Below are 18,389 nucleotides of genomic sequence, written 5' to 3'. Positions count from 1 at the left end.
AACAGAATGTTTTTCCACGGTCACCAAATCACCCAGAGAATAGCCCCAAATCAGTTTTTGTGGGAAACCTGTTTATGGTGCCAAAAACTTAGCAGGAGTAGAAAGTTGATAAAGCAACTGCATAATTACCCATCAGTATCAGGTATGATCTGTTTATAAAAGCCATGTACTGAAAATATGACTTGGCCGAGTTTCCTTGGCATGTCTCCGTAGTAATCCTAAAAGGTCACTGTTGTGGAAATGTGACTTCTCTGTCCCTAAACAATCTGGACTGTTTATAACATTTTTTTGTGATTTTTTTTTTAGTATTCTAAAGGTATGTCAGCTGCATCTTCAGATTGCAAAGAGCATTCTGGAAAAAAGTATTCCGCACGGATGGTGGACGTTGCAAATGCCTTTGTTCTGTGCAACAGTGGCCAAGGTAGGGCGCTGACTTGGTGCTTGGGATTTAAACACCTTTAAAATGTCTCTGGCACCATTTCGGATTGGAAACGGGAGCTCTTTCAGCCTGTTCATGGGGTCCTGGGGGACAGATGGCTTTAAAGATGTGCATTTAATGGACCCAGAGGCCCCAAACATTTTTCATAGAGCGCTGTGCAGGCAGCAGATCTTGGTAAGAAAGAGGTGGCGAACTTCCTGCAGAAGGCCTGCATCCTGGCACTGTCTGCAGGTCTTTTATCTGCTGTGAGAATCTGTGAAAGTTCTTTTTTTAAAAATTTTTTTCATATTGACAAGTGCAACTGACCTTTGAAGTCGCTACTGAGCCAATACATGGCTCTAGATGTATTCAGAAGCTTCCTTCTTCCCCCTACTTAGTACGGCAAAAATAGAAACAAAACGATCATTTGAATAATGCATGGGCAATTATAATTATATACACAATTAAAATTTAGTGTTAATATATACACTTAACTAGAATCCTTCTTTTATATGGCATCTCCACTATTGATTAAACAAGCTACTGGGGTGCACATTTTAGTGGCAGGACCTACGATACTCATCTGTGTTCCAGTGCATAGTGTGTTTTCCCATCTACGAATGTGTAATGTGCTACATCAAGTCCACTTTTATACATTTCTATCATTCTTGTAGGCTGTAATATGGAATTGTATAAAAGCAATATAGTCAATATTCAAGTAAACATTAATAAAAAGTTTCCAGTAATGTATTTTTTGATAATTTCATAACATTCTTATATGAGGGGTAAACACCAAAAATATGATTTCCTTTCTGAAGAAAGTGCTCCTCCCATTTTTTTCCCCATACATCTTAAAGAAGCTGCTAAACAGTTTACCTTAATGTTTAAAGATACAATAGCTGTAACTGTTGATTGAAGAGCTAGTTAGGATGAAGGTGATAAAAATGTTATGTTCTTCTTGCTGAACTTTGCCTGTTTCGAGTAACAAGCAAGTAAATATAAGCAGATCTTATTATAGAGAACATCCCAAAGCAACTGGAAGTTTTTGCAAAGTACTACCCTGCTTTGTCATAGGCTGAGTAATAGCAGAGCATAATGCAATTTAAGAATGAATTCCTGATTCTCTTCCATATTTAAGACATTCCAGCGCTTATCAGTTGCAAATAAGAAATAGTTGGAAAGCATATGGCATCTGTTGCACACCACATCATGCGTTTCAGTACCAGGAAAATTACAAGACTAAGGGAGGAGCCTCGGTATGAAAACCTTTTTTTTTCCCGACCTATAGCAGATGGTCAGATTTCTAATTTAAAATTTTCTTGGATTTTTTGGCATACCGCCATCTGTCTCCACAGCTGCAACAGTGCAATAACTCTGTCACCTCTCTCAGAAAATATTTCTTGAGAGTAAATTTAATGCCTAGCGAAGTGTTGAATTTACAGCTGCTGGGAGCAGAATATAATATGTAAGAGTTGGCCTTGAGGCCCTGCTGATTTCCCTCACCTGGTTACAAGTAAGGTTGTGTTTTTATGAAACTGTTGTGAACAGCATTAGGGAGTTGCAGGGAAGATGTTTCCAGTTATTTGTTTTCACAGGCCCTTTAGTAATCCCGTGTACAAAGAATCGATCAGCAGCGTCAGTGGAGATCTTGCATAAAGAGCTTGATTGAGATTATGGAAAACATTCATAATCATTATTATTGCAAGAAGACAGTTTTCTCTAAGTTTTTTCTTTGTCACGCCTCTGTCAGTGTCTATTAACATTGAAAATACTAGCGCAGACGGGCAGTTGTAATGTTAAATACCTTGCCAAGTGTTCAACCCATCTGTCTGCTTAGATATTCAATTGGAGATGGTGGCCCACCTCTGCAGAGCTGCCAAAATGGTTTTCAGAAGTAGTACTGAATGGGTACTTGTGACATGGGAAACACTTCACTGACTTTCTCTGGAGAAGGCAAGTCAGACTCTTCCAGATAGAAGATGGGTACCAGGCACTACTAACTTGAATTAGATTTGAAATTCAGTTCTGTGATGAAGATCTTCCTATCCCGTGACCACCACCTGAATCATCAAGTTTGATCTGTAGTCTCTGTGTTTGCAGTAGTGTAGAGGTTATGCGTACATGAAATTTACTTTCTTTCAGAAATTTGTGTGCAAGTTTGGTTGGCTCTTCTACTTTTATAAACTTAGAAATAAGATTTATGCGAAGTTCACAGTTTCCAGGTCTTGTGAGGCTTTCAAAACCTGTTACCCTCGTCATCTTCAGATGTCAGGTGACTTGCTAGCATTTTTGCAAAATGTCAGTTGGATACTCTGGATCCAGCAGGTTTCTCCCCATGTTCAGTCAGCCTTGAGCTACGGTCATAGTTGAGGCTTGCAGAAGTGGTTTCTCTTATGGTTTATCCGAGGAATGGGTCAGTTCCTGGAAAACTCAGGTGACTGGAAAGAGAGGGGTCAAGGGGAGAGGCATGTCCATTGAAAAACCAGTGCTGGGTGCACAGGGACAACAACTGCTCTGTCAGAGGAAATCACAAGGGCACGAGCTGCTTGACAGTGGGAAAAATCGCAGAGCAGAAATCCTTTTCCTCCTGCCCTCACAAAGGCAGTGTCCTTTCTGAAAAATGGTATCGATGTTTGATTCAAGCCCAACTTACCCGCCTGTTACTTGTCATCTTTCCCCCTCTGTCTCACCCTCCCTAAGGCAAAACACACCCCAAAAGCGTGTTCAGGCTCCTCCATCTCCCCACATCTTGCTGCTCAAGAGTGAACCCCATACAACATTGTGTTTCTGAATAAACAGGAGTTTTTCCCAGTAGGGCTATGAGACATGTTTCCGGCTTTGCATGGTGCTGTCTGCATGAAGCTCTATCACAGCAGCACAGTTTGAATTCCGAGCAGCGATTATCAGCTATTTGAATAAAGCAAATGAGTCCTACAAGCTGCATTAATACACCAACATAGCTCTTTAGTTAGCATTAGTAGCATTAGCGAGTTAGCATTCATTTTTCACTCACTTTTTAAGTTGACCAACATGTACTCCCCAAGTCTTTTGTGTCTACTCCAATTTTGGTGATCATAATGATTTTCTAGGTGTAGTATTGAAGACCTTTCTATTAAAGGGAAGGTGACTATACTTAGGAAAGACAACCTTGTAGCAGAACAATTGGACAGGGACAAAATCTGTTGTGGCATTCTGCCTTGGCCTTGTGTTGTAGCCTTGGACAAAACATTTTATCTCTCTATACTTTTCTTCTTCATCCAGTGAAATGGACACGATAATATCTCATTTTTATCAGAGTATGTAAGACTTATCTGCTTATGCTGTAAGTCATGAACTGGTTCTTATCCATGTCTTTCAGAAGGGGGATCTGATCTTCACTGCAGCCTCTAGGTATTACGATATTTCACATAGCTGTTAATGATAATGACTGGAAGTGATGAGTAATGCTTAAAATTTAAGCTATTTAGAGGCCACATTTTAGATTTCTGCTATCAAATCATCTTGCAGACAGCAGCATTTTCCCCTTAGAGGGTGAATAATTAAGAGTAGATTAATACACTATCTGCCAACTTTTTGTCAGATATTTTCTGCCGCTTTTAAAGGAAGGTTTCAAACATGAGGAATAAATGATGTCTTAAAATACTTCTCCACACTGTAATTCTACACATTTGTCTCCAATAGACGGAAGGCCTAGTCAAGTTAATTACTATTTGCATAAAAATCAGGTCCTTAAAAAATTGCTTGTGTCCTTGATCCTCCAAGCACTTAAAAGGCATTCTTAATCTTACACATGATCAGTTCTATTTAGTTTATTTAGATCGCACAGATGCTCAAGGTTAAGTCTCTGCCCAGGCATTTATAGGATTGGAGCCTCAGACTATGTATGCTAAATGGCAAAACGTCATTTCATAGGGTTGTTGAAAATAGGATTGTTCCTCATCAAAAAACATGTTGTAGCAAATAGTAATTTTCTCGAAAATTCACCAAAAGCCACCTGTTTCTCTTTGTTTTGCAGCTGACAAATGAAAGGACTTTCCCATCCAGATAATTTTTTTCTTCTTCTGTCTTTTCGAGTCTAAAGGAAGAATGTTGGGATAATGGGAAGGTGGAAAGGCACGAGAGTAGCATTGGAGCCAATACTGAACACTGAAAATATTACTGCTGAAAATGCTGGGTTTGGAATGTATTTATATACATTTATTTCACATTTAAAAAATATTTCTACTTTTTCCCATTAAATAGACCAATTTTTGGCAATCATTTATAATCATCTCTGTAATATGCAGAGTACGTATAATAACCTGAGATGTGCTGTATGATCTACATCAGTACTGTATTTGTTTATCCCCAAAAGTCCATGGAACTGTATTGGTTTCCTCTGGTGTTTTCCATTATCCTTGGGAGATTTCATATTAAAAAAAAACAATTAAATAACTAAATTTATTTTAAAGCTTTTGAAATGAGTCAAGAAAATGGCTCCCAGAAGGACAATGCATCCTTAAGTGTATTAGTTGATAACCTGGGAGACTGTTCCACAGCTGTGAACACAGCTGCATGTGGAGTTCTGGTGGATCAAGACTCTCCTGCTCTTTAAACTTCTCTCTGACACTGAAACCACAAGAAGAAGGGAAAAGGAAGGTGATGAGGTTAACATAGCGTTTATAGTTGGCTTTGATTTTCCAGTCCCCCCATATGTCTTTAAAATAAAGTGAAACAAACAGAAAGACCCTAAGCAACTTCCATAATTTTCTTTAGAGGAAAGTGTAAATCCATGTAGAGCCCAAGTCTCTCTTCATGTTAGGATTTCCAGAGTGCTGAAATCAAGCACACTGGAAATCATACATTAATATGACCTTAAGAACAAAGGAAATGTATGGGCTTTGTGGTAAATAGGCCCACTTCTGATGTGCTCAGACTTCTGCTGACTTCAGCTCTTGTTTCAACAACGACAAAAAAACCTCATCATCAGGCCCTTTTACTGCTTCCATTACTATTGCTCACAGAGGTGAAGGCTCCTTTTTCTGACAGCAGCATAGAGGTCTGAAGGCAGTGATGGGGGAGGGGAGATGACTGAAACAGTTACAGAAAGGCTACATCTTCTTTGCATCAAAGCGCTGTTCACACCAGGGCCTGTTTCTCTTCCGCTGTAGAAGAAATTGAAGTGAGGAGCAGACAACAGAACAAGTTGGACTTTTAGCTCCATGCATAGGCAGAGCTATTAGCCATCCATCCCCCACCTGGAAATAAATACTGTAATTCTGGAGGCTCAACAAGGCGTGACGCCTCTATTCCAGCTCTTAATCTGGCAAGCTGGTCCCTAGGCTAAAGCAATGCCTTCAAGTTTTTGTGCCAGAAATGGGATCAGAATCTGGCCAATGTTATTTTGCAATTTAGGATCAACTCGAGTTATGCGTGTTACCTACAGATCAAAGAAGAAATTCCCTGTAATGTTTATGGAAACTAATTAGTTGCTTCGGTGTTGTTTTTTACCACCGTTTTACTTTGCTTTGGCCTTCAGGTTCTTCAGGACTGTAAATGAGAGCTCTGTTGTTTCGGGGTGTTTGAACAGCTTGTCATCCCTCTACAGGCTTAGGGAAATAACTATCCGATTTACTTTATGAACAGGACTAAAGAGTTCACCTTGGTTTGTAATTGGCATAGAAAGATTTCTTCAGGAAGAGGATTCATTAACCAAAGCTATAGCTTCCAGGGGAGCAGTATGCTTGCCTGCTTGGGTCTTACATGGGCAATGATGCTAGAAATCAAATGAAACTCCCCAGTTTGGGGGCCAGGGGAGAGGGGAGATATAACATACCCTTAGCAAGCCACTTGGAAATGTTTTGGATATTTGACCATCTACTTGGTAGACTGAGACAGAGCAAGTGGGCATTAAGGTAATAAGGACAAATAACATTTTCGCACTGACTGTAATTGCACGTTGCACAACTGTCAGGAATTAATGGTATAATTTATGCAAGTGAACAGTTGCGTAGGAGTCCCACCAGTTGAAAAGAGCTGGCAAAGTGTAACAGCACAATTTTTGAAGTTATCCTACCAGAATGCATCCTTTTGTACAAGCATTAGCATTCAGCAGCACAGGTTATCCACTATCCTAAGAAGTCCATGTGTTTAGAAGTGTTTACATGATCCAAGTCTAGATTTCCAAGTCTCAGTACACAAGGATCGTAACAGTGCCATGAGTGGAAAACAGTCAATGACCACTTATTTGCATGTGCTTATGAAAAGAAACACATTGTATGTGTTTGTGATTTTGTCAAATCGGCCTTGTCCTGATGTACATTCCCTCAACTTCTCCAATTAGCATGGCTTTGGACCCCTCTTCTCCAAGCAGCCACTGGTTTTTCATGAACTTATATGAAGCTCATTGTCCCAGGCTTCTACTGCTCTCAGGTTTAGCTGGAATTGCCCAGCAAGCACAAAAGTTGTTGGAAGAAACCAACAGAGACACTTTTGGAGAGTCGCTGCTCTTGCACAGTTTCCTTAGAAACTAAAGATTGATAACGTGTTGTAATTAATCTTGCTGCAAATATGCTATATAAGCATGCTTCTTTTCTAATATTTTATTTTGATGTTATGTAAAAATATGCAATGACATACTAACTTCTTTATAACAGCCTTGCATAATCACATTGAATATTTTTTTTGTAGTAAGGCAGATTCTGCTTTGTAAGCAAGTTTTGAAGTCAGCGTCCTGGATAGCTACACAGGAAAGCACGCCAGACCTGTGTCCTGAAGGCCAGATTGCTGCACCGCTGAACCTTGATACAAAAGTGTTTATGAGAGAAAACCATTTCAAGTTCTCACTGCATCTTTCCCTGTCTCCAACCAATTGCACAGCTAGTCAATTTGTACCAATTGCTGAAATATTCACCTGCGGATTATACATACTTTCTGAAATATTGTCAAAGCTTTTAATATAACAAAAAAGTACCTCAACTTTCTCTACAAATACCTTTTTTTTTTTTTTTTTTTTTGCATGGTAGAAACAGAAATGCACCATGGGCTGAATCCAATATTTTGACAGAGCTGTCATCCAAATGCTCATCACTATGACACTTCCGTTACTTTTTTAACACCGAATAGAGTTAGTCTGAGGCATACTGGTAATGTGAATAATTGCAGTGTGGGAGACTCTCAGGTTCAAAGCAAATCTTGTTACCTTGCTGTGTGACTGCTAGTTGTTAAAATTTGCTGTGGTTTCCTATTGTGCAAGAATACTAATTACTTTAGCAGCATGTATGCATTCTGTTTTTCTCTGCTTTAAAAGGAGATTATAGTGACTAGAAATGTAAAAGTATAATCGTCCTAGGTAAATTGGACAGCACTTAAGCAATCAAATGTTAATGCAGTCTGGTAAAAGTAGTTTTAGAGAAATATTTCGAGCTTTATTCACTCGGGTAGCATTCTCAAGAGCCAAAGTACAGCTTTTTTTCTGCACAATTGAGTCTTAAATATTGCATCAAGACACAACAAAACAGGTTTTACTGGTCCTATAATACTGCTTAAGATTGTTTTGAAAACAGTAGATTTGATATCAGCCACCCAAGGCATCTATTAATCGACCAATTGAAAAAAAAGTCTGGGAGTATCTTAATTCCCCTAGACTGCAGTTGTGTATGTTTTTTTAGGGAAATTAATTTTAATGATTTTGTTCCTCTTTTTTTTATAAAACCTCTAAGGTGTTCCAATGAATTGTTTTCTTCTAATGCAAGTGTGAAAGAAAATAATACCATATCACAGAAAAGGCATTTAAATGAGTTTTAACTGTTTCAGTTATTTGAAACTTACATTTGTTTTAGATTGTCGTGTTACATATTTTAAATTTGTTCTTTTTGTTCTCTGATTGCTTTTTTAAACGGCTCTTTTCCTCATTTTTGTCTTTCCATTATCTTCACTCTTCACTTTCTTAATTTCTTATAAATTGTTTCTTGCTAAAATGACACCTGAAATCAGTGACAACAGCCATCTTCAAAGTGGAGGTGCAGTGTCTGAATGACATCTTCCTTATCCCTGAATCATTTCCCAGTACTTTGTCTTATTTTCTGTTTTCTTTTCTGAAAAATATACTTTTTCATATGAACAAGATAGTATGATCCATTCTGTCTTGCTTTGACTTGTCTGACATGAGCAAGTATTACTTATTTAGACAAGTAATTACTAACTTTGAAGGTTTTTTGTGCTCTCTTATTCCTCCCCCATAACCTCAGACAATTTCTGAGAAGAAATTCTGAGGAGATTCAACAGACATAAACTCTACAATGCAAATTATCATTATTTTCATAATCCACAGCTGCTGAAACAGGTGGGGACAGCAAAAGGATATGGATAACCTAATGTAGAGACTGTTTATTAGTTACCAAATAAATGGTATTTTCACTTTTTGTCAATGACGCATACTTGTTTTGGAAGGTCATAGTTCTGAAGGCACCATGTTTCAGTAATACTTTGTGCTCTACCCGATGGAGCGAAAAACAAGACTTGCTGCTTTGGTTGCAGCGCTAAAGCCAGGGATCCTCCTCGGACCAAGGGACAGGTGGCAGTGGCTGCTCACTCACTGTCTGCTGCGATGAACTATGTTTCAGTGAAACAATTTATGAACATGAGATGAAGGAAAAGCAGGAGCAAATAGTAGGTTTTTTCTTCAAATGGCATTGGTGGCAGGTGTCAAAGAAATTGATGCAAAGCCCAGGGGCTTCCTTTCCGCCAGAACTGTTTGTGTACAGGTACACATCTGAGCAGCACGTGCTGGCTTGTTTTAAAATAAACCGTCTTCACTGTGCAGGCACAAAGCAGGTGGAACAACACTTCACCTTCAGTATTTGGCATGTGTTAGATGAGTTCGGCTCTTAGTTTTGCTTTTTGCTACAGAAACAGAGCAGAAGTTGTGGTAAGAGGTGCCAGGTTATTGCTGGTGGATGTGGCACACTGAAGCTGGTAGAAGACAGATAGATCCTTCTGTGTTCACCACACAACCTATGCTTCCCATCTCCTGCAAACTGAGCTCTCCGTGTGTGTGTCCCCAAGTCCATGTCCCTGTTTCACATTTCTACTCTGCAAACTAGAAGTCAGACATGTGGTTTCACTATCTTAAAAGAAGCCGCAAAGACTCCAGGAAAAAGGCCATTCTTGGCTAATCTCTCTGTTGGGGCAGCGTAATGCCAGTAAGGGGAACGCTGTTTCTCTGCCGGTGCTTGGTCATTGCTTCTTCAGTGGCCCTGCAAATGGACCCCCCCTCTACTTCAGAGATTTTTTTTCCCCCCTTAAACTTCTTATTTCAACTTGCAAAGCAGAAATGCGCTGTTTCTTGAATGCTGCTCTGATGTTTTGAAGGGGGCAGAGAACATATAGTGGATGACCTGTAAAGAAAGGTCCCTCCTGTTAAGGAGGGAAACTGGTGTAGCAGCTGTAGTAGAAAACAGTGGTGACTTGAAGACCTGCATAAAATAAATAGAAACAAGTTCTGTTGTACACGTCTGTAACTTGCATTTATCTGTGAAATTTGTACCCAGTGGCTGAAATGGGAATAACTTACGCTGCCTCACTTCAAACACATATGCCAGCACTTTGCCAGTGTCAGAACAAGTAGATCAGGTGTGGGGACTCCCAAAATTATGCCTCCTGTCCACAGCCTGTGTGTGCAAGTTCTGTGAGAATTTGCATGACTTACTGCAGGAATGGCTGTACTGGGAACACTTTGAAAGAGCAATGGGATGGGGCCGAGCTTGTAGATTAAGGAACCACTGGTTCAAGCAGACTAGCTCTGCTTGGAAACAACTATGGCATAGGACTGTCTCTGAGTGTCATCTTTGTTGTGGGGCAAAGGATGTGAATGGCTGGTGAAGTTTCATTCAAGAGTTGGATTTAAGACATAGGTTATTATTGGACTTGTCATGTGAGCAATCAGCTTCATAATCCTTCAGGAAAAAAGGTTTTCTTTTTTGATATCCTCCCCCCCCCCCCCCTTAAGTTCTCCAATCATTCCTAAACAATTTGCCAAAACCAGAACAATCACCATCAAGAGAAGCCAATCCGGACTCGTAAGACTGACTTCCAAAACTGACTAGGATGTATCTTTTCTGCTTATCAGATTTTGGCTCTCTTCTGTGGTCCTGAGAGCTCATCCAGTTGTAATGCCACTGTCTCCAGTATACTTTGTGGGCTTTAACATACCGTCATATAACATAATTTCTCCTCTGAGCCCTTTACCAAGCCAGTGTTGCCCCACTTCAGCTGTTCTTACAATCTGGGGAGTTCTTTTAACCTGTAGAGTAGCAGACCCTTTATGAACTTTCCTGAGTGTTTCTGTGTGTGTCTGTCTGTATATGACCTCCACAAGAGGTCGTACATCCTAATTTAAAGCTTGGCTTCACAAAGAACAAAGTGTTCGGAAGACAGAACAGCAGTGGTGAGGTGCCCCACACTGCTTTGCTTTTTACCTCTAGTGAGAATGGTGTGAGCTTCTCCCCATCTCGTACCAAACCCACAGGTCAAGACAAAAAGGGGGTAAGTGGTCCTGGCACCTCCCCTGTTTGGGGTCTTACCCATAGGAAACAGAAAACAGGCAGGCAGGAGGGTTTTTCCCAGGCACAGCTGAAATATTCAGGAGGGCCAAAGCTGGCCACACTACTCCTAGAGCCACCCGCTCACTTCCACCTGAGAAACGTGTTTTTTGTGTTCCTTCTGTCCGTTTTTTATTATTATGTACTATTGCCAATCCCAGGAGAAACATGAGTTTGAAAAAACACATTGCTTTACAAAGTTACCAGATTTGCCCCGTTTTAGATCTTATTTTATTCTCGAGATAGCCAGGTGGAAGCAACATGTTTGATGTACTTAAACCTATAAATTTGATTTCATCTTCAGGTTCAGCATTTTGACACGTGTGATTTAGCTTATAACGAGAGGTTCACGCCTCAGAGCAATGCATTTTGAGGTCACAAGCAAAAAGCCAATCTCCAGCTGCTTGTATTGAGCTGGACTTGAAATTCTCTGAAAAGAGCCAAAATGGAGGAGGTTTTCCTCATTTTTATTGATGTATCAAATTATCACAAGGTGAATTCATTTCAAAAGAGGAAAAAAAAAACCCAGAAGACCTTCATGTGGGTCTTTGCAGCCAAATTCCTGCAAGCTGCTCTGTGCTGGTCAGCCCTCACACCACCAGGAAGCGTATTGGCTGCCCAGATACTAGCAAATCATTTTTAATACCTCATTTCAGGTCTTTGGAGATTAATATTACCATAAATTTGGAAGCCTGATTTAATTGTGCTAATTATATTTTCTCCTGGGAACTGATGGATTACTACTTACCATCTTCTTGCTGTACGCAATGAATCACACTGAGGCTTTCTCTTATTTATGCCTGCTGAAAGTCTAAGAAATGAGTTGCGATAGGCATTAAAGAACCATGTAAGAAATTACCCTAAACCATTTGCTACATCTTTATACTCCTTTCATAGGTCTGTTTTCACGTATGATGATAACAATTCTGTTGTTCTGGAAATAAGTGTAGAAACTTCTTTTTAATTCTCTCTCTGTGGGGAATCCACTGAAGAGAGAGCGTATTTCAGACATGCTAGATATCTACAGTTCCTCTTCACATAGCTCCATTAACATCCATCCCCATCTGTTTGTTTTTGAACCGAATGCTGTAGATGTGGAAGTCATTATGGCCACCACGCTCCCTGGTACTTGGGATTCCATCAGATGTAATCATGCACATGTTGGAGGCTTGATTTCACTGCTGCTGGAATTTGCCACTGAATGGAAGCAGGGATTAGGTGACATCCTGTCACAGAAGAAAGTTTATCTGTCACGTTCAAGTGCCAGTAACCAGGGTATCTTGCCTCTCCTATGGTTTTGGAAAATGACGTTCCCTCCTGCTGTCTGAATGACCTTCCTTGCTCAGCGTTCATCTCATGCAAAAAAGCCTTTATCATTTATGTGAAAAGAAAAACAGTCCACTCCTAAAATTAAGTAACAATTAAAACAGTGTGCTTTCTGTCATCTTAAGATCCTCCTGTGGATTTAAAAAAAAAAAAGGGAAGTCTCAGTTTCTTGGGGTGAGGAGTGCTCACAAGGGCTGATTCCCCACCCCCATCTTCATATCTCCTGTTACAGTTTTGTGCTGAAATCTTTCCCTTTCTCGCTGGCTTTTGTAGTCAAAGCAATAACTAAGTTAGGAACAAGTACATCTCTGGTTCAGCCTTGATGCTCAACTGCTGTCTGGGGACTGTTTCTGACCCTCGCCCCCTGTCCCCGCTCTCCCATGCAGAAAAGCGAGGTCCCTTTCCCCCCCTGTGGTGAAGAAGCTCCTTCCTGGGTGGTCGTGTGCCTCTTCACACTGGGGGACATAGACATCAGGGGAAAGTCTGCACTACGCTGGTTGGGCACCTGGACATCGTGTTGACCCTCAGGATTTCAAGCCTGAGTTGCCTCTGCCAAGGGGTTTCTTCTGCTGATGGGGGTATCGGGTAGGATGCTGTGAAGCACTGAGTCCAGTGAGCTCAGCTGAGAGTTGAGAAGGGGGGAACCCCATCTCTTTAGTTTTCTGAGCTGATGAAAACAGGATTTTGAGAGCTATTCATGCTGTAATTTATCTGTCTGGTTACTCCCTTTTATAAATTGTATTTTCTCAAACGCGGTATCTCCTAAAGGTGGATCCTTCTTTCAGATATGACAATCGTTTCCTCTTAATTAATCTTGATAGTTTGTTCATCTTCGCGGAACAGATCTTCACGAGGAGAAAGAAAGGCACATTTCCTTCAGGAGCGAGTTATGAACACACTAAATTGAAAAGCTGTGATGTTCTGTCACATTAACTCAGTCCCTACAACACAGCAGTCGTGCTTGATAAATGGCGATATTAAGAATAACATTAGAGGACACGTGCATGGGGTTGTGATGGCAACCAGGATACCTAACTACCCAGTGTTACATACATTGCCCTCCTCATTTATGCCTTCAGTAATGATGGACGTATAGGAAAAAAAAAATCAGTATTTTTTCAATTTTTTGTCACAGTTGACAAAATATGTGGATTATAACTGGACCTTCTGTTGAGCCATAATCCTGTCACTTTGGTGCTATGAAAAAATACATCATTATGCTATATTAAATATCAAAGTATGTGACACATAGCACAATTTATTACACAACTTATTATATAATTATATATTTATTTATATAAACTGGGCGGGGGTGGCGTGTAATGTTACATAAACCCACTGGAGCAGTTTTCCGGTGTGTCTGTCACTGCCACACAGAGGTGTTGACACTACTGTGAGCAGGAGGGTGACTGCCTATTTATGACTGCAAGTGGTAGCGAGAATTATCTTCTTCTGCTTTTGACCTGCCTTTCCCCGCTTCTGAATGGCTGATATTTGGTGCTTTCTTTAAGCCAGTTATCTGGACAGGGCTTGCTTATTAAAAGTCACCAATATTATCTTAAATCACACCACTGTCAATCAATCTCTTTAGTGGGTCATACTGCTATAGAGTCCTGGAGGTTTCTGACTCGAGCCAAAGTGCAGATAACTTCGAACGGTATCTTTTGATGTGAGTGCAGCCTTAAAGTGTCGGGGGATTCTTCTAGAGCCCTTGGTGTTTTCACCTTTTCATTGCAATCTATAGTAACAGCACTGTTCCCACGCAGCCTGGCGAGGTCACATTTAGGCTAACACTGACCGCTTCCATTACCCCACCGGTGCCTTCTTTTGTTCTCTCTCCTATATATAGTTCAAATCAAATACTTATTTCAAAAGGCTATATTTATTGTCCTTTAAAACTACCCTTTGGATGTGATGCCCAAAAAAGCTTGAAGCCATTTAAGCAACCTTTGTGCTGGAGCTAGTGCCTATGCAGTTGATGCATACAACCCCTTGGCTTCCCTCGAGCTGTCGTGCTGTCTGTACCACTTCTGTGGGCTTACTGAGGCAGGAGCTGCACTTGTGCTCCATGTATTTATGCAGCAGCTAAGACAGAGGGCTCTGCTTCATTACTCTGGCTCCTACAGCGTAAGAAAATTATAATAGTTTAAACACACTTCAGTTTATTTTTAGTCTGAAGGATAAGAGACTGAGACTGGGAGACTGGGGTGAAAAAATCTGATGTTTTAGCTTTTTTCTTCTTCAGGACCTTTGTGGCAAGTAAGGCAAAAAGAGGTAGCAGGTGAGAAACATGGGCTATGGCTTGTGTAAAGGTCCTGCCACCTGCTAAAAGCAACTTCTATGGTGGAAGGTTTTGTACTGGGGGCATCCCTGGCAGGGGGGGGAATTTAGGCAGTCTGTATCTGTTTGTTTGGTGAAGTGGCGTTTTGCCACAACCGCCGTGCCAACCAGGCAAAGCTGCCTCTGGGGAGCAGGACCTGGCCCTGAGGAGCAGGACAGAACCGATGCAGGGCAGCCCAGGGAACAGCTCTGGCTTTTTTCCTTTGATTCCTGTATGGGGGGAAGGCAACAGGGTGGCTCAGTAGGTTTTAAGGACAAGACAGTACCAAAAATTACTCATCTTACAATCTCTTTTCTATCTCCTTTTCCTATCTTTTTCACAGAATTAAACGTAAGGGAATCCGACGTAAGAGTGTGTGATGAGATGTCGTGTAAATACGGAGGAGTATGCAAGGAAGAGGGCGACGGCTTGAAATGTGCGTGTCAGTTCCAGGTAAGGGCTGCTCACCTTTTTGTTTGCCGTTTCTCACCAATCTTTCAGGGGTACTGAAGTATTTATAGAATCACCGCTTTAAAAATTTCGCTCATCAGCAGGCTTCTATAAACCTAACCACAAGCTCCCTTTTTAATGGCACTGATTGGGACGGTATGTGACCAAACTTCACCAGGGCGTGCTCAGGGAGCAAGTAGAGAGTGTAGCATCATGTTAGCTCCCCGCGTGGCTTTAGTAAGCCAGCTGGCAGCACAGACTGAACTGGGGAAGAACAGAGGGCCACCACGTGCTGGGCACCCACGGCCCATGACCAGCACAAGCAGAGGTGGGGAGCACTGGGTGACACCCGCTCTCTGCCTCCCTGCCTTGCCTCATCCTAGATGGGAGGGGAGGTGACCCGGAGCAGGGTGGCCAAGCCTTGTCACACACACCAGATGCAGCTTTATAATTTAAATGCAGTACTTATTATGGATTGTTTATCCTCATACCTGGTATTTGGAGAATTCTTCCCCGCTCTGCTGGTGGCCAAATGTGGTACTTTAGAGCCTGGGAGATCTTCAGGTATTTTGAAAATCAAATAATAACTGGATCACCAGTGATCATAAAATTTATGAATGAAAATAATGAATTAATCCCACTCAGGAAAAAAAAAGAAGTATGGAAATTTTATTTTGAAAAATCCCCATAACTTTTAAAAAGTAGTAAATAGCAAATTCAATTTTCTTCACTGTTTTTTGAGCCTTTAGTTTACAGTTTTTATAACTATCCTGGCAATCCTTCCTCCCCTCGCACCCCTCACTTTTTAGATAAAAGAGAGTACTGAAGTTCTTTCTTCTTACAATTTATAGCCAGGACAAACATATCAAATATTATAAGACTCGCAGTAAAACTGCAAGAGGTGGCAGTGTTATCAACCAACCCTGGAGTGGGATATCCTTCAGTGTTTTAAAAATAATCTTGTGTTCTGTTTCCAATAAATAATAAATCAAGGGGAACCAGAATAGCAACAGCGTGTGTGTGATCTTACACTGGTTTTGGATTCCAGTGTTTCAGAGCTGGCTTTTGATGTGGTGCCGTGCAGGTGGGTACCAATGCTGGGGGCATCCTGCAGCTTACATCCCATAAGAACCATGGGTTCTGACTGCCTTGTAAAGGGAGAAAAAATTCTTAGGAGAAGAAGCTGTAACTTTTATTTATGAAAAATAATAAAATAAAACCCCAGTAATGATTTAAAAAAAAAGTAAAAGAAATTCAACCCTAGGCTAAGCAAGGTTTCATTTATTTTCTGTAGGTAGTAAATTTTATGACTTCCTAATATCCAGGTCACAAGGACTAAAAAAGAAACTGGCCCATGTGATAAGCTGATACTTTTTCTTGGAGAACCTATTTTAAAAACCAATATTATTCTTAGGGTAATTGTAAGTTTACCTCTACTTCTTGAAAATTTAATCCAGCACTCTAAGGACAAAAGTTTAAGGATCAGGAGGAGGTATTGTATTTTTCAGACATAGCGGGTTGAATTCTTCCTGCAACTCTCAACCTTAATTATTCAGCTGCAACTAGCACCACCACAGAGGGGCACAACTATTCACAGCCACCCTTGAACTAAGGCCAAGGCTGACACAAACCGTCCCTCAGATTCAGGAAAACGCTTAGAGATTTCCGTTCCCTTCCAGGCATCACCACTCCTTCCTCCTCCTCCTTATCTGCCACCCCTCCTGACCTGGCAGCATTTCTTAACTGTTCGGTCTTCTAAAACTTTAAATATTAATGAGTCGTAGTCTTTCCTCCTAGGATCCCCTTTGGAGATAACCGGCTGCCAAATTTCAGTGTTGTCACTGAAACAGCTATCGTGAAATGGCAGCAAGACATCTGCAGGCCACGACCTCTCTGAACACCTTGCAGGCTTTCTCTGTCTTGCCAAGTCACCTAACATAAAGCGAGATATTGAAGTTTGATTCCCCAGAATAAAATTTACAAATTAGACCATTGGAGGGGTGCTGAAGGATTCAGTTGTGCTCTGCTTGCAGCGACCTTAATGATATCCCAATTTTCTGCAGGCCTAGTCAGGAAAAAGGATAAGTTCCTTCATATTACAATGGATGTCAGGGATAGCACGTGTTCACCAAAATTATGGAAAGGTCTTTTGCTGCAATTTGGATGACATTTTACAAAACCTAAATTAAAAACCGATCAACACCCAGTGAATGTGTTATGGACTAGCATGGGGAGGTGAGGTGAAAGAGAGCTGGCACAGGGCTCTTTTTCAATCTCAATAAGAAAGGTTTGACAACAAATGGTTTAATAAGATAACTGCTTTAATTTGACAGAACAAGAAAAGGAATGTAGATAAGGAGTAAACCTTACATCCCTTCAGATGCTGGGCACGCCACAAGCATGCAGCATCGGATGGAGCCCAGATGGATTTTCCCACAGGACACTACGGAGGGCAGATCCTGTCCATGGAGAGATGCTCTCCTCAAGCTACTAGAGGATTTCCTCACAAGAAAACAACTCTATTCCTAAAGGAATTTGCATGAGAATTTTTAGCTGCACTGTACCAAATCTCTAAAGTCTTACCAAACTTTAAAAAAGGAATCTCTTTGCCTCTCACTTTCTATCCTGAGGACAGAAACCTGCAGCTTTAAAACATCACACAGTAACTTTAATATCGAATAGAGAATTGTCTATTAGAAAGTATTGTTCCCCCCAAAGTTGCTTGTTTAATTATTCCCTAGAAGTGACTGTTCAGTGTGAGATATGACAAGACTGACAGTTGTGGCTGAATTTCTGAAAGCTACTCACTATAGGAAAGTATTACAAAACTCTTAGAAATAATTTTCAGAGCTGGCAGCATGATTTATTTTGGTCCGGGCTTGCTTAGTTCATTCTCAGTTGGTCATCTATGGCAGGATGACAAAGGAGGAAGGATAATTCCCTTCAAAATTTTGTTTTAAAAATTGAGTATTTTGAGGTTTGTGTATGCCAAAGCATAAAGAAACTGTTGCGGCAGAGACTGTCATTTGGAATTTGGAGAAGTAACTCTTGTCCTTTTGGGGCAGTTTAGCTTAACTAATGTTGCTATTTTTGTGTGAGCTCTCACTGGTTGAACTATATCAGTCTAATCATACACTTTATATGGTTAAGAAATTTGGTGGCTAGTCTGTGTCTTTGTTCATTGCTTTTTGTTGTTTGGGTTTTTTTTTGCCTTGGGGTTTTAAAGATGCAAAAGGTGCCTGGAATTACAGTTGCCATTTGCAGCCGCAAAGAAGGCAACGTCTCCTTTTCCACG

The 18,389-nt window shown here is 40.8% G+C and overlaps 1 protein-coding gene across 1 annotated transcript in view; it reads left to right on the top strand.

Annotated features, from left to right (window-relative positions):
* The first annotated feature begins 375 nt into the window (after positions 1 to 375).
* The window catches only part of TMEFF1 (transmembrane protein with EGF-like and two follistatin-like domains 1), a 70,084-nt gene continuing 52,070 nt past the window's right edge, over positions 376 to 18,389 (top strand). The window contains exons 1-3 of the mRNA XM_009885914.1: positions 376 to 421; positions 14,570 to 14,605; positions 14,988 to 15,097. Coding sequence (XP_009884216.1) covers positions 376 to 421; positions 14,570 to 14,605; positions 14,988 to 15,097 — 192 coding nt within the window. The remainder of the gene's footprint in view (positions 422 to 14,569; positions 14,606 to 14,987; positions 15,098 to 18,389) is intronic.

This window comes from Charadrius vociferus, unplaced genomic scaffold (assembly GCF_000708025.1).
Source record: "Charadrius vociferus isolate BGI_N301 unplaced genomic scaffold, ASM70802v2 scaffold195, whole genome shotgun sequence".
NCBI lineage: Eukaryota > Metazoa > Chordata > Aves > Charadriiformes > Charadriidae > Charadrius > Charadrius vociferus.
Note: the sequence above shows the minus strand (reverse complement) of the source record. Positions and strands in the feature narration are given on the sequence as shown.